Source organism: Trichosurus vulpecula, chromosome 2, assembly GCF_011100635.1.
Source record: "Trichosurus vulpecula isolate mTriVul1 chromosome 2, mTriVul1.pri, whole genome shotgun sequence".
Classification (NCBI taxonomy): Eukaryota; Metazoa; Chordata; class Mammalia; order Diprotodontia; family Phalangeridae; genus Trichosurus; species Trichosurus vulpecula.
The window spans coordinates 60905211-60925956 of NC_050574.1; the positions used below are offsets into that span (position 1 = coordinate 60905211).

The 20746-nt window shown below is 46.4% G+C and overlaps 1 protein-coding gene across 1 annotated transcript in view; it reads left to right on the forward strand.

Annotated features, from left to right (window-relative positions):
* The first annotated feature begins 5207 nt into the window (after positions 1 to 5207).
* Positions 5208 to 20746, forward strand: part of DHDDS (dehydrodolichyl diphosphate synthase subunit) — a 32085-nt gene continuing 16546 nt past the window's right edge. Inside the window, exons 1-7 of the mRNA XM_036746773.1 lie at positions 5208 to 5420; positions 7433 to 7549; positions 11332 to 11448; positions 12686 to 12828; positions 15001 to 15117; positions 16332 to 16433; positions 20542 to 20656. Of these exons, the coding sequence (XP_036602668.1) occupies positions 7487 to 7549; positions 11332 to 11448; positions 12686 to 12828; positions 15001 to 15117; positions 16332 to 16433; positions 20542 to 20656 (657 nt within the window). The 5' untranslated portion in view covers positions 5208 to 5420; positions 7433 to 7486. The remainder of the gene's footprint in view (positions 5421 to 7432; positions 7550 to 11331; positions 11449 to 12685; positions 12829 to 15000; positions 15118 to 16331; positions 16434 to 20541; positions 20657 to 20746) is intronic.

Genomic DNA, 20746 nt, shown 5'->3' on the forward strand with positions numbered 1-20746 from the left:
TCCCCGCTCTGCACCCTTTTGTGGGGGGACCCCATTTCACAGCTGAGACGTCAACTGGCTCTGGCTGTGATGAATCACGTCTGCGGCTTTTCTTTATTTTTTTTTGTTTTTTTTTTAATATAAATATTCTGGTTTTGTATTTTTGTATATTTTAATCTAAGAGGCCCTCATTCCTGCACTGTGTTCTCAGGTATGTGAGCAATCTCAGGGATAATTCAGTGGCAGCTCTAGGACTACCCAGCGGGAATAAGCGTATTCACCTATTCTTAACAACACAAAGACACAGCAGCTGATTGTATCGTACAAACCACTTCCATTCATCTACCTCGAGTTTGTGGGTTCTTCTTATGGGAGCTGTCCTCCTGTGCCCTCACTGACTTGCTCAATCTTTCCTTCCAAACACCCACTTTCTCACTCTATCTCTCCTTGAAATCGTTAGATAGGGGAGGAGAGCTTTGGCTTTAATAGGGCATCTGCTTGTGGAGAGGAGGTTCACCCCAGTGAGTGAAGAGCACAGAGATGAGAGAGAGACAGGGGTGGGGGGGGGAGAGAGAGAGAGGAGAGAGAATATGAGACAGACAGAGGGAGAGGGAGAGAGACAGAGAATATGTGAGAGAGAGAATGAGTGAGGGAGGGAGAATATGAGAAAGAATGAACAAACTTGGAGAGCTGAGCCAGCTGGCAGGCTTGAGGTGTTGGTAGGAAGGGTTCCTGCCTTGACCTGTTGCTCGTTTGAAGTAGAGCCAAACATCTTCCAGGCATGGAGCTTGACACTTCTATCCCACCCCACCCCAGATCTGTCTTCCAAACAGTTAGGCCATCTCTGCTCTGCACAAAAGTGGGTGTGGGTGTGAGTATGAGGCAAGGCCAGGCAAGAAAGGGAGATGGGGACATATCTTAGATCTGGGGAAGTTTGAGTTTGATGAAGTCGCTCCTCTCTCTCTCCTCTTCCCATCATACTCCCTGGAAGAATGGCAGGTTTGGCAGAAGACCATAAATGCCTCGGGTCTTTAACCCTTAAAATGCTGGACTTTATTTTCTGCCCTACTGGGTCTCAAGCATTGGACCTTGTGTCTAGGATGCCTGTATGCCAGACTTCATAGTTTCCTGGATGGCCCTCCATAGCAGCCTATAGGGAAAAGGGATTTGGTGAACAGAGCTGGGAGATCTGTCCAAACCTACCTCACTGACATGTGCTGAAATAGGGCAAATGCAATAGAAGGCATTGGGTGACAATGGAAGTCTGATCCGGGTTTCTCGGGTCCTCTAAATGTTGCCTACTCTGCTCCCCTCCCCGGCAATTTCCCCTTCTAGTTTTTGTGTCTGGGCTGTATAGGGCTTCACAAGTTGCTGGTTTGGTGGTTGCTAGGTGGGCTAGTCTGTGTAAATATGCTGTCAGTCTTTCTCCACGTTCCCTCGGGGTTTTTATTGTTTACAAACTTTTTTTTTGTATTGAAAAGAAAATAGCCAAAACATCTCTTGACAAAGGGATTCTGCACCAGGCAAACAGAGATCTTGAAACCAGGACTTGGTTGGTTCCTCCTCTCCAGGGTTCCAGATGGCTTTAGCCCTCCTTGCTTCTGTTTTCTCCTCTGCCATTAACCAGGCCCCGAAGCCCAAACTTTCACATCTTGCCCATGACTCGCTACCCCAAAAATTGCATCTGTTTTCCCAGGTGCCTTCATAGATTTCTGCCAAAGGTCCAAGGAACCAGGAACCCATTGCCAAAACCCCTCGTGGGTGAGTCTCTTCCTTGCTATAGGAGAGTTGCCAAATGTTTACTCAATTATTTTGGGCCCAAACCCAGTTCATAGAGCTATGGCAGCCTTTGGAGGGATCCTGGGGGAGGACTGGGAAGGGCAGGAGTGGTGGGAGACCTGGAGAAGGGAAATGAATGTATACCCAAGTTCCTGCCAAGGATCTCTTTTCTGTTGGTGCAAGAAATTCTTTTCAAAGTGGCCACAAGATTGTCTTATAGGAGACGGACGAATGTAACTCCATGTTTACTGCTAGAAACCAAAGCTTTTTGTGAAATTCTTGAATTTATATGAAGGGAGGAAGGGAAGGAGGAGGGAAAGAGGATGCCTGTATCAATCTGAGTCTTTTTCCTCCCCTCCTTTGCCCTCATTCCTGAGCTGCTGGAGACTGAGCCCCCTTGGGCAGTGCCCTGATCTTGGGGCAAGTGTGTTTGATACTTTGCAGTTAGGGCTTCTTCCTTTCCTTTCCCCTCCTTCCTTCCCCATCTTGTTTTGTGACACATGCTAACCCCTTCCCCCTTCTCCCTCTTCCCCCTCCACCCTGGGAAAATACAATGAATGAATAAAGACTTATTGGTACCAAGAGCCTCTGCTGTCTCTTTCTTATCAGACTTTTGGGCAGTTTTTCTTCTTTCCCCCAGGGAAACTTCGCCATCCCCCACCTCCACCCCCACCCCTTTGCTGCTTCCCCCAAGGTGGGGAAGCTGGGGCCCTAGGAGAGGAGCAGTTAAGTTACTGACTAGTCTTAGCTTATTAGGACTGAATCTTTAAAGTCCAGTCCTCTTAGCACCTAATTACAGCAGATTTTTGTTTCTGGTTCAGGCCTCTTGGAAGCTGCCACATTCAGGAGGGGATTAAGGATTTGGCATGCATGAGAATGGGGTCGCCTGTGCCCCTGGCTGGGATGAAAGGCTGGGGCCACAGCTCGGGGCATGAGACCCTAATAACACTTTGTCCAGCTCCTGGCGCCTTCTCCCTCAAAGACCTTTACAAACTGTCATTAATTAACAGTCCTACCGAACTCCCAGGGGAGGGAGGTTTGAAAGCGTGAGGCCGGGGAAACTGAGGCAAGGAGAATTGGCCACCATGTAAGTAAAGGGACTAGTGAGGGTATATAAGGAGAAGAAAGCAACCTATGCTAGAATGGATGAAATGAGACCATGATTTCCCCAACATACCATCCCCTGGCCCAAGTCAGAAATCTTTATTCCTATAGGTCTCAGGATCAGAAGGGATAGGCCTGATTTTCTGATACTTTTTGTGTTTACAAAGAACCTTCTAAAAACATTTTGTAAATATTCCAGGGGAGTGAGAAGAAGTGTCTTTCTAAGTATCCTGTAGAATGACCTGTGTGCCAGTATCAAATCCTTACACTCCGGAGTCCTCATCAGAACAGGGGTTCAAAGAACCATTTCCCCATTTCCACTCCAGTGCCCAGACTAACCTTTTGTGGCCCCTTTAGGAGCTGAATTGAGTCGAATGTCACAACTGACATTGAAAGAGTCAGGATGTTGAAAATGGGACAAGGAACAAGGGAGCTTTAGAAAAGCCTGTCTTGCCCTGACACATCAGACCCAAATTAGTAGAGTATGTGGTTGAACTCCTCTCCAATCTGCTTTAGTCCCACCATCCATCCATATGACCAAAGGGAGATTTTTTTTTCAGGCAAATATAGGGTCCAGAGGGCTTAATAATGGCTCCTATTTATATGGGTTTAAATAAATTATCTCACAACTCTGAAAGTTAGGTGATGTAATTCTTACTTTACAGATGAGGAAATAGAGATTAAGGGTCACAGCCTGTGGGTATCCTTGGCAAGGTTTAATCTAGATCTTCCTCAATCCATTTATTGCACCAACCACTCTACCTCCCCCTCTTAGGCAAGAGTCCTTAACCTTTTCTTAGCCTTTACTTAAAGGTGTCATGGAATCCTTCAGTGTGGTAAGGCTAGGGCCTGCTTTTCAGAATGTTTTTAAATGCATAAAATACATAGAATTGCAAAGGAAACCGATTATATTGAAGTACAGTTAGTAAAATGTTAAAAACGTGTTCTGACCCTTCATCAGATGGCTTCCCTTCCTATAACTTTGATGGCCTGGACACGAGTTGGATTATGTGAAGTAATTTTTAAAATTAAGGTATTCTGCAAATTTCCAGGTACACCGTCAGAATCTTTGGTTGTCTGAAAAGCACACAAATGACGTTGATATTTCTTTATTTGAGTCGATTCCCTCCCCTTTCTCTTGTCCTGAATTCTGAGGAAATTAAAACTTGGGAGTTCTTGGAAGATAAGGGTGGCCTGCCTATTGGAAAGACGGCCGGTCCTGCAGGGAGGAGTTTGGGATTCTAGCCCCAGACTGGACGTTAACTTAGTGGGTGATTTTAAGTATGTCCCTTCCCCTCTGTGGCCTTGGTTCTGTAGAAGCAAGAAGATTCCTAAGGACCTTTCTCGCTCGGTCCAGTGTATGATTCTGTGGTCTCCAACCTTCTGATTAAAAACAAACCTAATGACCCATCAGCTGCTGTTCCTTTTGAGTCATTTTGTGGTCATCATACTGAAGTTTAAAAACCAGGTCTGGCTGCAACCTAATATGGGAGGAGACTGACATTCTGTGTTCTAAGAGGAGGAGGGGGTGGGAGCAAGCATTTATTAAGCACTTACTATGCCCCTGACACTATGCTAAGCACTTAACAAATATCTTAAATGATTCTCTCAACTACCCTGGGAGGTAAGTGCTATTATTATCCCGATTTTACAGAGGAGGAAACTGAGGCAAGCATCTGTTAAATGATTTGCCTAGGGTCACACACGGAATAAGTATCCTGAAGTGGAATTTGAACTCCAGTTTTCCTGAATCCAGGCCCAGCACTCTAACCACTGTACCACCTAGCTCCCTCTATAGAAGGTCACTTCTGGCTCAAGAGTCAGAAAACACTTAATAAATGCTGGTTTCCTTCTGTTTCTAAGGCTCTCCATGTTCCAGGGGCCCTCCCGGCTCTGACATCCGGGGTTCTGAGGGCCCTCCTGGCTCTGACATTCTGGTGTAAGGGTCTTTCTAACTCTGACTTTCTATAAGACTCCACTTTCCAGCTCTTCTCTGTTCTAATTCTTCCCTCAAGGTCCCCCCAACTCTGCCATTTCTTGTTCTAGGACCCCTCCCCTCCTCCCCTCTGTTCACCCTCTCTCTGCTCCCACCCCCAAGGGAAGACCCTGCCATTACAGTTCTCTGTGCTCGGATCTCTTCCAGTTCCCCTTGCAGCCCCCGGGGGAACTGCCTCTGTAGCCCTAAAGAACCCTGATTTCACTCTCCCAGTTCCCGCCCTGGGAATCAGGTCTCCCTCATCCCCGCAACCCCCCTCCTTGTCTATGTGGTCTCGTCCTCAGACAGCCGCGGGGGCGTCACCCCCTATCCAAGTCCCAATGGTACGGGCCAAGCGCCCAGCCATCAAGGAGAAGCGCCTGCTCACTGTGCGCATGCGTGGCCCCAAGCCCGGCCCGGCAGGCTCAGAGACTGCGACACGAAGGCGAAAAAGGGAGTCGGGCGAGAGTCCCGGCTGCTGGCGATGACGCATTCTTCAGGCGACGAGCGCTGAAAAAGTACCGGCCTCCCTCTGAGATACCTGAAGGTTCCGGCGGGATCAGAGCCGAGCCAACGGCCAGCGGTGAGCAAGGCAGGGCTCCCCAGGCTGGTGGAGTCTTGGGCCGAAGGAGGACTGGGGGCCCTGGGGAGAAAGGAAGCCCGAGCGACGAAGACTGGAGGGTCTCGAAGGGGAGGGAACAGGAAGGAGGGACCGAGAAGCAATTGGGGATGGGGGAGTCTGCCTGGAGGAGGAGGAGAGAGAGGAAGGGACTGCCTGGAGGAGGAGAAGGGAACGAGGGTCTTCCTGGAGGAGGAGGGAGGAAAAGGAGGGGGCTGCTTGGAGGAGGAGGGAAAAGGGGACGAGGGCTGCCTGAAAAAGGAAGAGGGTAGAGAGGAGCGGCTGCCTGGTGGAGGGAGGAAGAGAGGAGGGGGCTGCCTGGAGGAAGAGATGGGAGGGGTGCCGCCTGGAAGAGGGGAGAGGAAAAGGAGGGGGCTGCCTGGAAAAGGAAGAGGGTAGAGAGGAGGGGCTGCCTGGTGGAGGGAGGAAGAGAGGAGGGGGCTGCCTGGAGGAGGACAGGGAAAGAAGGGGGGGCTACCTGAAGGAGGAGGAAAGAGAGGAGGGGCTGCCTGGTGGAGGGAGGAAGAGAGGAGGGGGCTGCCTGGAGGAAGAGATGGGAGGGGTGCCGCCTGGAAGAGGGGAGAGGAAAAGGAGGGGGCTGCCTGGAAAAGCAAGAGGGTAGAGAGGAGGGGCTGCCTGATGGAGGGAGGAAGAGAGGAGGGGGCTGCCTGGAGGAGGACAGGGAAAGAAGGGGGGGCTACCTGAAGGAGGAGGAAAGAGAGGAGGGGCTGCCTGGTGGAGGGCGGAAGAGAGGAGGGAGCTGCCTGGAGGAAGAGAGGGGAGGGGGGCTGCCTGGAGGAGGACAGGGAAAGAAGGGGGGCTGTCTGGAGGAGGAGGAAAGAGAGGAGGGGACTACCTGGAGGAGGAGAGGGGGAGGGTCTGCCTGGAGGAGGGGGGAGGAAAAGGAAGGAGCTGCCTGGTGGAGGGGGCTGCCTGGAGGGGAGAGAGGAGGGGGCTGCCTGGAGGAGGATGGGGAAAGAAGAGAGGAGGGGTCTGTCTAGAGAAGGAGGGAGGCTGCCTAGGGGAGAAAAAGAAGAGGTGGCTGTGTGGACAGAGGAAGAGAGGAGGAAAAGAGGAGGGAAGCTACTTGAGGGGGTTCCCAAAGGCAGGGGGAGCCCTAAAAGAGGATGAGAAGAAGAATGGTAGGGGTGTTTTCTGAAGGAGGAAGAGACTCTGACATAGGAGTGGAATGGAGGAGAGGAGGGGGAAGGCAGGGGGAGAAGAAGAGATCACTTACTGGACGTGTTGCCATGAGGGCTAGTGGGTGTTAGCTTGGTTTTGAGGGAGCGGTGGGGTGGTAGTGGGGAGAGTATCAGAGCTGTTGTCCTGGTTGTTGTTCAGTTGTTTCAGCCCTGACTTTTTGTGATCTTATTTGGGGGTCCTCCAGACAGCCCCCTTTCCCCTCTCCTCCAAGCAGACCCCTCTTCTCTTCTTCCTCCAGGCAGATCCCCACCTCTCTTTCCCCCTCCTCCAGGCAGACCCCGGCCTACCCCCCTCTTCCTCCAGGTAGTCCTCTCTTCTCTTCCTCCTCCTGCAGGTAGCCCCCTGTCTCTTTCCCCCCTTCTCCTCCTCTCTTCTTGGAGTGGTTCGCCATTTCCTTTTCCAGGTTACTTTATGGATGAGGAAACTGAGGTAAACAGGGTTAAATAACTTGCTCAAGGTCACACAGCTAGTAAGTGTTAGAGGCCAGATTTTAACTCAGGAAGGTGAGTCTTCTGAGTTCAGGCCTGGCACTATATCCACTGTGCCACCTAGCTGCCCTCAGAGCTATCATGGTCTCTTTTCCTTTAGTGTCCCATACTTTTGGAAGGGCAGAAGGTTGTTCAGGGTCTGTATCCTGAAAGATCATCTCCAGCTGGGGTTTTATTTCTGACTATTCCCTAGTGTCCAAGGGACGAGAAAAGGCCATGTCCCCTGGAGGCCCTGTTGTAGCTAGATCCTGGAACGTCTCATTGACCTGTATTGACTTTTCCCAGGTGCTGCTCGTTCTCAGGAGACTCAGGTCTGGTTTCCTGAAGGGACCAAAGACCATGGCGTGGATCAGGGAAGGAGAGCTTACACTTTTAGAGCGGTTCTGTGCCAACATCATCAAGGTAAAAAAGAAAAAAGTTTAGGCGATGTGCCCTTTCTAGCTTAGATGGGATATTATGTAGGGAGTGAATTCTTAACCAGGATCTATTCTCCTCAGCTTCAACAGGGGATACAGTTCATTTTTACTGACATTTATTTTAATTAAATGTTTTTCAATTAGCAGTTATTTTCTCTGTTTCCTCCATTAAGAAAGAAAGAAAAAAAATTCTTAAAAGAAATATGCATAGTGAAACAAAAACAAATTCCCCTTTGGCTGTCTCTTTCTGCATCTTGAGTCCTTGTCCCCTCTGTCAGAAGGTGGGCAGCATGCTTCAGCATTGGTCCCTGGGATTGGGGCAGGTAACTTCATTGATCGCAGTTCCCAAGTCTTTCAAAGTTGTTCATTTTTACGGTGTTGTCATTGTTGTATATATCGTTCTTCTGATTCTTTTCACTTTACTCTGCATCATTTTATACAAATCTTCCCAAGGTTTCTCTGAAACTATCCCTTCTTTTCGTAAAGCATAATTCCGGTGACATCTTGTCAGAAGTGCTTGCCACAGATGAGACACTGTCCTCAGCATTGGAGATACAATGACACGAACCAAAAACACTCTTTGCCCTCTGGCAACGGAGGTATCAGGAAAGACTAGAGAAACATTGATATAAAAGCTAAGATTCTTCTAAGAAGCTGAGGTGAGGAAGGAGTATGGGCTAGTTCCTTGTATTCTGTGTCCTAGCTGAAGGCTAGCCCCTTAATTGATGACTCCTTAATCTCAGCCTTCTGTGTCAGCAGGGGGAATGTGTGATGAAGGATGACGGCAGTGGGAATTTATCATACTACAAGGGGAGAAAACCATCAGACTTAAAATCCTATAGCAGCTTCATCCTCCCATATAAATTTTTTTGGCCTATACCTGGGGTTTTATTGGTGTAGGAAACTCCCAAGGAAAAAAATCTTGTCAACACAGATGGACAGTTCCTTTGCAATTTATACTCTGAGGACGTTTGCTGAGTCCAGCACGGGTCAGAGGTAGGGCTTGAGCTCAGGTCCTTTAGACTGGGAGGGCAAATTTTTATCTGTGTGTCTGTTTACAAAATGTACCTTAGATCCCCCTTTTTGGGAAAAATCTTTGAAAGAAGCAAAAAGTTAAGTTAGAAAGGTATGAATAGGGTAGTAGAAGCAGGTTGCTGTTCTGTTGTTTTGGTCATGTCTGACTCCCTGTGACCCCGTTTGAGGTTTTCTTGACAAAGATACTGGAGTGGTTTGCCATTTCCTTCTCCAGCTCATTTTACAGGAGAGGAAAGTGAGGCAAAGAGGGTGAAGTCACTTGCCCAGAGTCACACAGCTTGTAAGTGTCTGAGGCCACATTTGAACTCAGGAAGAGGAGTTTGTAACATGAGGAGAATTGAACAATGTTGATGATTAGGTGGCTTCTCCCTCTTAGTTCTGTGAATTTGTAGGTTACTCATTCAGGCTTGAGTAGAACTAGGGCTAGAAGCCCGGGGTCCCGGCTCTCAGGTCAACACTTTTCCCAGTGTGTCCCAGCTACTGCAGGTTCCTAGAGGCAGAATCAAGAATTCAGGTAGTTAGTTTCTTCACATTTTGCATCTTGAAAGATTAAAAGTCTGTTAATGAATAAGTTATTTTGGAATATTAAAGAATTTAATTGTTGTCGGTTCTTCTTTCACCCAGGTGGAATACAATCCTTCCACACCTTGGTTGGATCTTCATGAATTTCTGTGATAAAGCTTTTATCATCTGCTACCCAGCCCTCTGATGAGTCTCTTGTCTACTTGACCAGGCTAGTAGTCAGAGAACAGGCACACACTGTGTCCTCATGCCCATACCTGAAGCTCTTCCAGCTTGGTGTAGGGCTTGCCAGACCTCAGGGCCACTGGCATGGCCTTCAGAAGGTTACAGGAATAGGGTTTGATTGAAAGGACAAGTTAGTTAAGTATTTAGTGCTTAGTACTAGCTATAGCTTATCCTGCTCCTTGAGGACAGGTTTGCTTTTTAAATTTTAATATGCAAATTAAACAAATGCAGAGCATTTGGGATATGACACTAGTGCTGGTTCCTGGTTCCTAAAGAATGGCCAAAGTAAGGAGAAGGTTCTGTCTTAGAAGCCTTCCTTCCTAGAGGAGGCAGATTTTGAGTTGGGTCTTAAAGAAAAAATATACAGGAGAGAAAGATAGAGCATACAGCTAAAACACCTTTAACTTGACATGTTTAAACAAGCCATTGATGATGAAAATGGGAAAAGGTTGAAGGAATGGATATTGACACATTATGAAACATGGGTTGTTATAAGGCTGAAGGGATTTCAGATGTGTGAGCTGGGGGAAGGATGATAGAGAAAGGGCTCCTCCAAGCCTTGATTCTTCTCTGTGTAAATTGGCAATAATAATACCTGAGTTACCCACCTTACATGATTATGGTAGTTTTTGTTCCTCCAGTCAGACTCTGCTGTGACCTATCAAAGTTACGCCAGCGTCCAAGCTTTGCCCAGGTTCTGCCAAGCAAGAAAGGTTGCTGAAATACCAGCCTAGCAAAGTCCAGAGAGGCTCCTCACAATTTGATCATAAAGGGTTTTTAGCCACAACAGCTCATTCAACAGCCTCCTAAAGGCCTAGAGAGATAGCAGTTTTTGTTGGAGGAAGCCACTATGCCAATGAATTCATTAATCCTTGAAGTATCTATCATTAGTAAGAAAAATAATATATAATTCATTTTTATTATTAGCAGGATTTACCCCAAGGGTATAATGTACTCCAGCCAGCTGGTAGATAGATCCTTAAGCCAGTTGCTGTTTTCATTCCAGTCTCTATAAGGTTTGGGAGAATAGCATGGCACCGAATGTTGGGTTTGGAGTCAGATGATTGGGGTTCTTATCCTTGTTCTGCCACTTAACTATCTGTGTGACTTTGGGCAAGGTAACCGTGACACGTCTGGACATCAGTTTCCTTATTTGTAAAATGAGGGGTTGGATTCGAAGGTTCCTTCAAGCTCTATGTCTATGCCCAATGTTGTTCATAAACTTCACGTCATGACTCTTTCTTTCCCCTTCCTTCCCTACTGCTCCTGCCCTCCCAGTAGTTATCTTAAGGCTTTGGCACTTGAGGAAATGGAAAAAAAAACAGCTTTTTGCAAAACGTTTGGGGACCTTGGTAATAACATGTCAGTGACAACCAACAGATTGGTTTGGCTAGTGTTAAGACAATACTGAGAAGTGGTGAGAGGCTGAGCTTGAGATAACCTGGGAAGAGCAGCTGGAGGACCCACCATCTGGTAAAAGAGAGAAGGCAAAGTTACAATCCAAAGATCATTTATTAAGAGCGTGATGTATATGCACTGTGCTAGTGCTTCACATGTATCACGGATGGTGTATTGCTTGCCTTCTCAGTGGGGGAGGGAGGGGCTGGAGGGAGGGAGAGAATTTGGAACTCATAGGGAAAAAATAGAATGATTAAAATAAATAAATGGGGTGGGGTGGGAGGAACAAGGCACCTTGCTAGGCAGTTAGGATACAAACAGTCCCTTCAAGAGCTTAGATTCTACTGAATTGGTCTTAGTGGGCCATATGGAGTCGCTCCCTCTAGAATATTTTTCCATGCCACCTCAGTGGGCACTCTGGGAGCTGGGTGGGAGTGAAATGAGGTAGCTGCCCAGATTCTTAGGCTAAAGAGAACAGCCATCCTTTCATACAGGCCAGGCCCTGTTAGCTTAGGAATGAGGATCTTCCTCCCTCCCAGCTCCTTTCCTGCCACAGGCCTGGACATGATTTCTTTCTTGCCCCCATAGGCAGGCCCGATGCCCAAGCACATTGCATTCATCATGGATGGGAACCGCCGCTACGCCCAGAAGTGCCAGGTGGAACGACAAGAGGGCCATACACAGGGCTTCAATAAATTGGCTGAGGTGGGAGGCAGCGCCTCTGGGCGATGCTTGTGTATACTGAGGTTCATGTCAGAATGTTTCACTGCAGAGGCTTCTCTGCCCAGGTGCAGGTGGGAAGGGAATAGGAACAAGTACTTATTAAAGCACCTACTGTGTGCCAGGTGGCAGACCCTGCCCTTTACAGAGATTATCTCATCTGATCCTCACACACCCTTGTGAGGTGGTTTCTGTTATGACCCCCCCTTCCCCCATTTTACAGATAGGGAGACTGAGGTAGGCGCAAGTTAGGCCAGGGTCCCATAGCTAATGCATGTCTGAGGCTGGATTTGAACTCAGATCGTCCAAGTCTGGTGCTTTATCCACTGTGCCACCAGTAGCCTCTAGCTGTTGAATGAATAGTTCTTGCTTATGATTGTGTAAAGAACCATTGTTATATGAGCCTGTCTCCCTGAATGCTGGCTAGCATCCCAGCCAGCCAGCTAGGCTTCCTCCTTCAGTGAAGGCCATCAAGGTAATAACCTGAATATTCTTGATTTATTCTTGAATGAGGAAGAAGAGAGCTTATTTATAAAACTGCCCATTGGCGTCCTGGAGTTTTGATCGATCTCAACTTCTGCCTAACTGTTTAAGAGACTCAGTTTTGTCCTTTGCTCTAAACCACTTGTGGGGTGCTGCCCAGAGTGACTGCCATGGAGGTAAATTCTTTTGGATCTGAACAAAGGACATGTCCAGTTTTCATTGGGTGTTAAAAGCCTGGGCATAGTTTGAGGTGCTTTGGTTTAGGGGAAGCTTCGTCCCCTCATCTGTTTGACTTGATTGACTCATACTCCCCTTTAGCCTCCAAGCATCTTCAGCATTTTGTCTTCTGACACCAGCTTTGTTTTCAGATATAGAAGAGTATGTAATTGAGAGCATGCTTAACATCCAACAGTTAGTGGTGCTGTAGATCATTATTTCTTTTAATATCATTCCTCAATAATGTGAGGCTGAAATGACATCCTCTGTTCTACAGAGAAGAAGCAATTTCATTCTAGAGAGGTTAAGTGATTTACCTACAGTTACATAGCTAGTTAATGAGAGATCCAAGAACCAGAATCTAGCAGAATCCTGATGTTTAGGTGAATTGGTTTTCTCTCTTCATCTCTGCCATCTTCACAAGTTTTATCTACCCCATTTAACTATGCAGCAGGATGCGAAGTGTCTCTTTTCCACCCTTCCATCCCAGGGACCCTAGCATTCTCCCTTTCTCCCTTCTTAGACCCTGCGCTGGTGTTTGAACCTGGGCATCCGAGAGGTGACTGTCTATGCCTTCAGCATTGAAAACTTCAAACGCTCAAAGAATGAGGTGGATGGGCTAATGGAGCTGGCCAGGCAGAAATTTAGTCGATTGATGGAAGAACAGTAAGAAGCCATGCAGGGGAGGGAGGGAGGACATTCCACATGTTCCCCAGGCTCCTAGAGAGGATGTGTGAGGGATCTTGTGCACCTATCCTGAGTTCTCCTGGAATGAGCATAAGACTCTAAAGCTCCATTCATGGGGAAATTGGTGCCAACAGCAAGCTTGGTGATGGTGATTCTCCCTTTTATACAGAGGCTTGGTCCTGGGAGAGAATATGGGAGAAGCCTTGAGTGACACCTTTCTCTTTCACTGTTGAGGAAAGAAACTCAGAGATGAATAACTGATTCTGAGGCTTGGAACTTCAGCTGGCCAGTGGGAGCTAAGCTTCTTCATTCCCAAGCAGGAAGAGTGAGCAAGTGCCCAGAAAGCCTCCGGCCGAGGCAGATCTAAGAAGGAAGCTCCTTAAAACAAGCTTTTGAGGAAACTAGATCTGCTGTCCTGGCCTCATGTGGCTCACCCAGTAATCCAGTGGCCATGTGGCACTAGAATAAACACAGAAACAAATAAATGAAATGCTATTTCAGGGGTAGCCGACTTGACGCTCTTCAGACTTTCAAGTATGGCCCTTGAAAACATGAAAAAAAAAAGTAGTTACGAATTCTGTTGATGTTGATTGAACCTCTGAACAATCTAAAATGTTATAATATAGATACAATATAAAGGTCCTTCAGCCACCTAGAAAGGGAAAAGCATTTGCATAACAGTGACCATCTTAGAGAAGCATCCCCACCCCAGTAAAACCCCAAAATATTTATTTGACCTTTTGTGAAAGATGTATCAGTCCTGATCCTTGACCTGAGTCTAATTGGCCACCCTTAACAGAGTAATGTTAGTAAATCATCTTATAAAAGGTGGCTAAGTCTTTTCATTTGGAAACCTCCCCAATACCCAGGCAGAAAGGGTCATCTAGTGCCTGTGCTTGTGCTTTCTATTCTTATGGTGAGGGAAACAGAGTTTTTAGGTGTGCCTTCCTCCTTTGAGAAACACTGTTTAGATCATAATAAAAGTATTTGGCATAAAGCACGTTATGGTTCGCAGAGTGCTCCATTTTAGTTCTTTCATTTGATCCTGTTTTCTCATTTGATCCTGCTTTATAAATATCTTGCCCATTTCACAGTTAAGGAAACTGAGGCTTAGGTTAATGACTTGCCAAAAGTCACACAGCTAAAGTTAATGGTAGGGTTGGGACTCATAGCCCATCTTTCATTTATTCTACTACGCTTTGGGAAGATACAGATCCTGATTCCCAGCTTTCTTCCTCTGTGACCTGACTCCATGCGCTCTCTGTATCACGTTCAGTTCATACGGTTCCTCCCCACCGTGTGCAGGAGCGCTAGGCCCAGGTCCATGGGAAGGTTTGAAAATAGTGCAGTGTGGTCTCCACTCTTGAGCTTGCAGGCTCAGTCCTACAGACATCTGTTAAGCTTCTGCTGTGTGCAGAGGCACTGTCCTATGGCCTGGGAATACAAAGATGAAATGCAAATGAGGTTCTGCTCCTCAGGACTGGACATTCTCCTGGGGACTGTAAAGCTTAACAGTGAGGACACTGAGGGAGGCCCAGAGAGGGAAAAAGATTTGCCCGAGATCATTAAGCAGCAGGGGATTGTCTGAGGGCAAAAGAAAAAGCATCAGATCAGAGAATTGGGAGAGGAGGTTGAGTGCCTTCTGTATGCAAAGCATTACTAGGAAAGAGGCCTGGGGAATTCAAGTCCAGTGTATAGATGTGCAGTACCAGCACTTGTGAATGCACAATACTCTAGTAATTATAATTCATAATATGAAAAGTATCACCTACACACGGGCAACTGTGACTTAGTAACAGGCTGCAAATTTTTCTCTAAGCACTAGGTGATTTTACAAGGACATCTGTTCCAAACCCCTTCCTGGAGCTTCCTTCAAGAGAGAGCTCAAATGCCACCTGCTAGAGGCCTTCCCCCTGCCCTCCTCCCTGCCCCCCAGTTGCTGATGCCTCCCCCTCTTAGGTTACCATCCATCTACTCCCTGTGTATCTCATATGGACTAATGTGTGCCCATGTAGTCTTCTGTATCAGAATGGGTGATCTTTGAGGGCAGGAACTGTTTTTGCTTTTTCTTTGTGTTTCTAGTGCTTAGTTAGCATAATGCTTGTACCTATTAATTGCTTCATGAATTTTTGTGGCTTGATTTCTGCACAGGGAGAAGCTGGAGAAACATGGGGTGTGTATCCGTGTCCTGGGTGATCTTCAGCTGTTGCCCCTCGACCTCCAGGAGCTGATTGCAAAAGCTGTTCAGGCCACCCAAAACTATAACAAGTGAGGGGGACCAGCTCCCAGTCAGGCTCTCCCTGTCCCCTTCCTCCCCTGCCAGGCTAGCCCTGCCGGATCCTCTCTAAAGTCACTGGAAGACAGGCTTCTCGTGGGATGTTCAGGGCTCCCCTTCTTTCTGTTGAGGGAATGAGAAGAGGAGAGCTGGGGTCACATTTTATAATATGTCCTGTTCTCATTGTGAGAGAAGGAAGAAGGACAGTAGATTCTACTCCAAAGACTGGTTCCCCTTGGGATCTGTTTTTCACCCTAGTTCTAATTTGAGGTAGAACAGCTCTAAGGAGTTCTGCAGGTTTAGAAGGGAACAGTGTTTAGATAATCAAAAAATGATTTGTTTGGCTTTCTTTTGCATAAGATTTGCTTTCCCAATTCTGCTTTGTTTATGCTATAACAATTAACTTACTTTCCCAATTTCCAGAGAGCACACTGACTCAAAATAAAAGATAGTTGGTGACCAAGTGTGTGTGTTGGGGATGGGGAGCAATCTCAGGATTAAAAACTAGACAAGATCCTTGGGTGTTAGAAAGGGCCATTTAGAAATCTAGTCTAGCCCCTTCGGATTCCTCAGTTTATAGCTAAAGTAACAAAAAGCCCAGAGAAAGAAAGCAGTTTGTCCAAAATTGCATAGTTTAGGATATGGCATATTAAGGATTCAGTCCAGCTTCTCGGGACTCCTAGTCCAATGGTCTACTCACTAGACAGGCTGTCTTTGGATAAGAATGACTATTGGACAAATCCACTGAATCCAGGCACATTTCCCTGTCCCAATCTCATCATATCCTGGCTCCCTCTGAGCCCTGACTCATAAGGAGAATGATGACTATTGCAGAAGCCTCAGCAGAGACCTAGTTTAAGCCTTCAAAGAGCAAAGGCAAGTAAACTAGAAAAGAGAAGAGGTTCAGATCATCTCAGGCTTCCTTTCTGGATCTCCCTGTCTCTTTCCTCTGACACTGTGGCTGGGTCTCCTCTCAGGTTACCAAAAAGATAATTGAAGTCTGGTTTGGAATTTTGAGACCTCCCTTCCTTTGTTTCTTTCTTGGGAGTGAACAAAGTTTAGCTGCTGATACATGAATATTTTTCATAGCTGACTTAAGTGACCCTTACAGATCAGGGCTCCTATGAATTAGGCTCTACCCCACCCCCACTTCCAACCTCCCCTGACTCCTTAGTGATTCAGTGAACAAAACTCTTCTCCTTTACAGGTGCTTCCTGAATGTCTGCTTTGCCTACACATCCCGACATGAAATCAGCAATGCTGTGAAAGACATGGCGTGGGGAGTAGAGCAAGGTTTACTGGATCCCAGGTAGCCCTGGTTACCTAACATACTGAGTGACTTGACTGCCCACACACTGGTGATTTGGGGGTGGGAATAAGCCTGTGCTGGGATTATTCCAGTCTTCCAGCTTATTCTCCCTGTCACACTGACAGGACTGGGGAGCACCCAGCCAGCCTCTGAGTTCAAGGGTTGGCAGCCTATAGCTTACAGACTAAGGTGATACAAGAGAAGGTTTGGGTTGATCCTTAACTTGGTTCCAGCTGTGAATTCACAGGCCCAACTTCTGGGTTGAAGTTTCTATACCTACTACCTTCAGTATTTTCTTGTCCCCAACCCTCACTACTAGCCAAACTACAAGAAAGTAAAAACATTTTGGGACAGCTAGGTGGTGCAGTGTGTAGTCACCGGCCTTGGAGTCAGGAGGGCCTGAGTTCAAATGCAGCCTCAGACACTTGACACACTAGCTGTGTGACCTTGGGTAAATCACTTAACCCCAGTTGTCCTGCCTTCCCCCCTCCAAAAAAAAAAAAGGAAAGAAAGAAAGTAAAGACACTTTAAAGCCACTAATGAGAAAACATCATCTTCCAACAGTAGGTCAACAGGTGTCCTCCAAAGAGGTTTCTCAGTGGCCTGCACCAGAGGCAAGGTTTGGTGGAGAGGCTGTCTCCTCATGGTTTTTGGTGCACGCTTCAGAGTCAATGTCCCTCATGGAGGGAGGTTTCTGGAAGTCTGAGTTAGGTAAATGCCATTTAGATTGAAAAACATGGCCTGCTTCTGTCATGCCTGATTGTCCATCCCTTCCATGGACTTGACATAGGAATGTGCTATGCAGAGGGAACAGCCTGCTTTTGTTTTTGTTGCTAGCAGATCTCAAGCAGGATTCAGATATCATCTGACTGCAAACAAAACAGAAATTATTATATTTCCCATTGGGCTGCCTGCTGCATGGGCCAGAACTTTTTTTCTGACTGAAAGGATCTTGATCAGTTGGCATGATTACTAATTTAAGTTGTTAATATTACAATTAATAACTAATACTCTTACTTGCTCTCCACTAAAGCCCTATGCCAATGCTGTGGGCAAAGGTGATATTAGAGAAATGGAAACTAGAGTTTTCTTCCACTAAAAGCCACTTCCAGGGCTGCCGTGGAATGGAAGCAGTTTGGGCCTCCCAGGGCTCTGCCAGGCTGGGGAAATTAACAAATACTATCAGCCTGGACAGCCAAGGATGGACGGGATCCAGAAGCCAGTCCCGCTTCTCACAGTAAGAACCTGGCCAGGCACCAGCTTCCCAACCAGGGTTTTTTAACTGATAACTTGAAGAAAATTTCTACAAGAGGAATTTCAGTTTGTGTCTATGGGAACAGTGTCCATTCTGATTTCAGAGACTCTGGGTGTGTAGTATTTTATAGGGTACCCTTCCCTGTCCAAAGAACTCATCTTTATTTAAGATTTTAGAGCTTACAAAGCAGTTTTAAAGTAATAATGATAATAACCCCTGTGCGTATGGTGCTTTTATGACTGTAAAGTACTTTTCTCAGAACAGATTTTGAAGTAGGTATCTTGAATATGAATCTCCCCATTTTATAAGTAAGAAAACAGGCATAGCAGGGTCACCCAGCCTGAGCGTGAGAGCTTGGGGCCTGCTGGGGTGATACCTGCCTGTAACCCCTGCTGCTGGAGGAGGCTGAGGCTGATGGATACTGAGATCCTGAGTTGCAATCAGGCTAAACCTTAATGTGGGTGTCTACACCAAGTCCCGTACCAAGTGTCACACCAGGACAGTGAGCCCCAGGAGCAGCTGTCCTCCAGGCTGCTGAGCCAGATCAAATCAGAAGGTCAGAGCTTCTGGGGGAATGGGGTTGGGCCCAGAGTGGCTGCTGGGCTTCCTGCCTGTGTGCGATTAGGGAATCCCATTCTCCAAACAAAAAGAGCTCTGATTCAAATCCAGGCCCCTCCCAAGTCCAACAGTCTTTTTGCTAGACCATGCTTTCTCTATTTTACAGGTGAGGAAACAACATATGGGGCAGTAAGCACCCCAGTCAACTGGCTCTTGGGCCGCTGTTCTTCCCACCTAATTCAGACTGTCCCGAGCACTTTGATGTCATGTTTTCTTAACAGTTCTCAGAGATGGGTCTAGTGATGTAGATAGTGAGAGTGACAGGTTGGATGCAGGTCTTACCGGGGTCTGAATTCAGACGTTCAAGTTAACCTCCAGATGATTAAGTTCCAAGGTAATACAGAGTATACAAGGCTAAGTTTGTACTAACAGCTCGATTTACTAATATTCAAGGCAGAACAGGAACGAAACATTTTCATTTTCTAGACTTGTCATTGCCCCACCTTCCAGGGTTTCCCCTCTCTGGCATCAAAGTTCCTGGCAAACCAGTGTATTAGTTTAAAGATCACAATATTCCTGTCTTTTAGATTGTGTCTTCTTCCCCTGGACTGTGCTAGAAACACAATGACAGAGTATAACAGTCTCCTTCCTTTTCCTGTATTCCATCTTGACTCTCCCTCTTCTTTTTGCCTGCTATGTTTACAATAGGCCCTTTCTTTTTCAACAGCCATTTCCCACGTGACTTTTATAGTAGTTACATTTTAGGTTGATACCTTCCTGCTCTGGAATCGTCTTAGTCACAGTGATTTCCAAATCACACTATAGGTATAGGTTATTACTGGGAACGATTCCTGTGGAGTTTGTGAGTTCCCATGATTCCGAGCATTTCCCTGCTTATATTTTTCCTTTTTCTCTGTAACATTCATCCTAGAACTACTTTGTTGTTTTTTTAAAATATAATATTTTATTTTTTCCCAATTACATGTAAAACAACTTTTAACATGTATTTTCTAAAGTTTTGAGTTCCAAATTCTCTCCGTCCCTTTCTCCCTCCCCCCACTTCTTGGCAGGCAAGTAATTTGATATAGGTCATACATGTGCAGTCATGCAAAACATATTTCCATATTAGTCATGTTGTGAAAGAAAAGAAACCAAAAACAAAAGTTTAGAAAAGTATGCTTCATTCTGCATTCAGATGCCATCAATTCTTTCTCTAGAGGTGGATAGCATTTTTCATAAGTCCTTAGGAGTTGTCTTGGATCATTGGATTATTGAGAATAACTAAGTCATTCCCAGTTGATCACTGCACAATATTGCTATTATTGTGAACAGTGTTCTCTCATTTCTGCTTTGCATCAGTTCATGTAAGTCTTTCCAGGTTTTTCTGCCTTCGTCTTTTTTATCTCTTAGGTGCTAATAATACTAGCTCTTTTTGTAGAGTAATTTACAGTATACAAAGCGCTTCCATTGCCAGTGCTATGCGCTCTATTGTATGTGAATGATTATCTCCATCTGACAAATGAGAAAAAGCAGGAGATGAGGAAACCAGAGTAAGGACCCTCCTCCAAGTCTTCTGGCTCCACCTCGAAGATCCACCCCAAGAGCTATTGACTGGGAACCCAAGCTCTACCGAGGGAAGCTGGTGGCACAGTGATAGAGCATGGGGTCTGGAGACCTGAGTTCAAATCCAGCCCCAGACACTAGCGAAGTGACACCAGGCAAGCCACTTAACCTTTGTTTGCCTGAGTTTCCTCAACTGTAAAATGATAATAACAGCACCCACCTCCTAGGGTCAAATGAGGCAGGGATTACGAAGTGTTTAGCACAGTGTCTGGCTGGTGGTGAGTTTTTAAGTAATGCATGTTTCCTTCCCTCAGAATAGTGTAGTTGATTTCCCCATTCTGCAGGGGAGGGAGATTGTGACAGTTACTGCTCAGATAAAGTCACCATCAATACAGACAAAATTCTTTGACTTTTGCCTCCAAATCTCCCAAGATATAATGGCACCAGCAAAATTTCATTTCTTATTTTTATTTCTGGAGATAGAGAAGCCTAAGTAATTCTGGGAACTAGAGTGACTAAGTGTTGGAACCTCCTGATTGAAGCCTTTACATAACTGCTGTGTTTCGTTGAGGAAAGCTTTGTGCCAGAGAGGTAGTTAGGATGCAGATTACTTTCTTGCTGGGTGCCTACTTAGAATGAGTGGCAGGGGGAGGAGTGAAAGTCTAACACCAAGTCTGGGAGGGCTGCTCATTTCACTACTGAATGTGCATCTGTCTCTTTTCCTTCACTTAGTGATGTGTCAGAGTCTCTACTCGATAAGTGTCTCTACACCAACAACTCCCCCAATCCTGACATCCTGATACGGACTTCTGGGGAAGTGAGGCTGAGTGACTTCTTGCTCTGGCAGGTAGGTATCCTTCGGCCATATCTTTGGCCAGAAGTGGTAGAAATGATTAGACGAATCAGTCATTCCAAGGTCCCATGCACCTAGGACTCG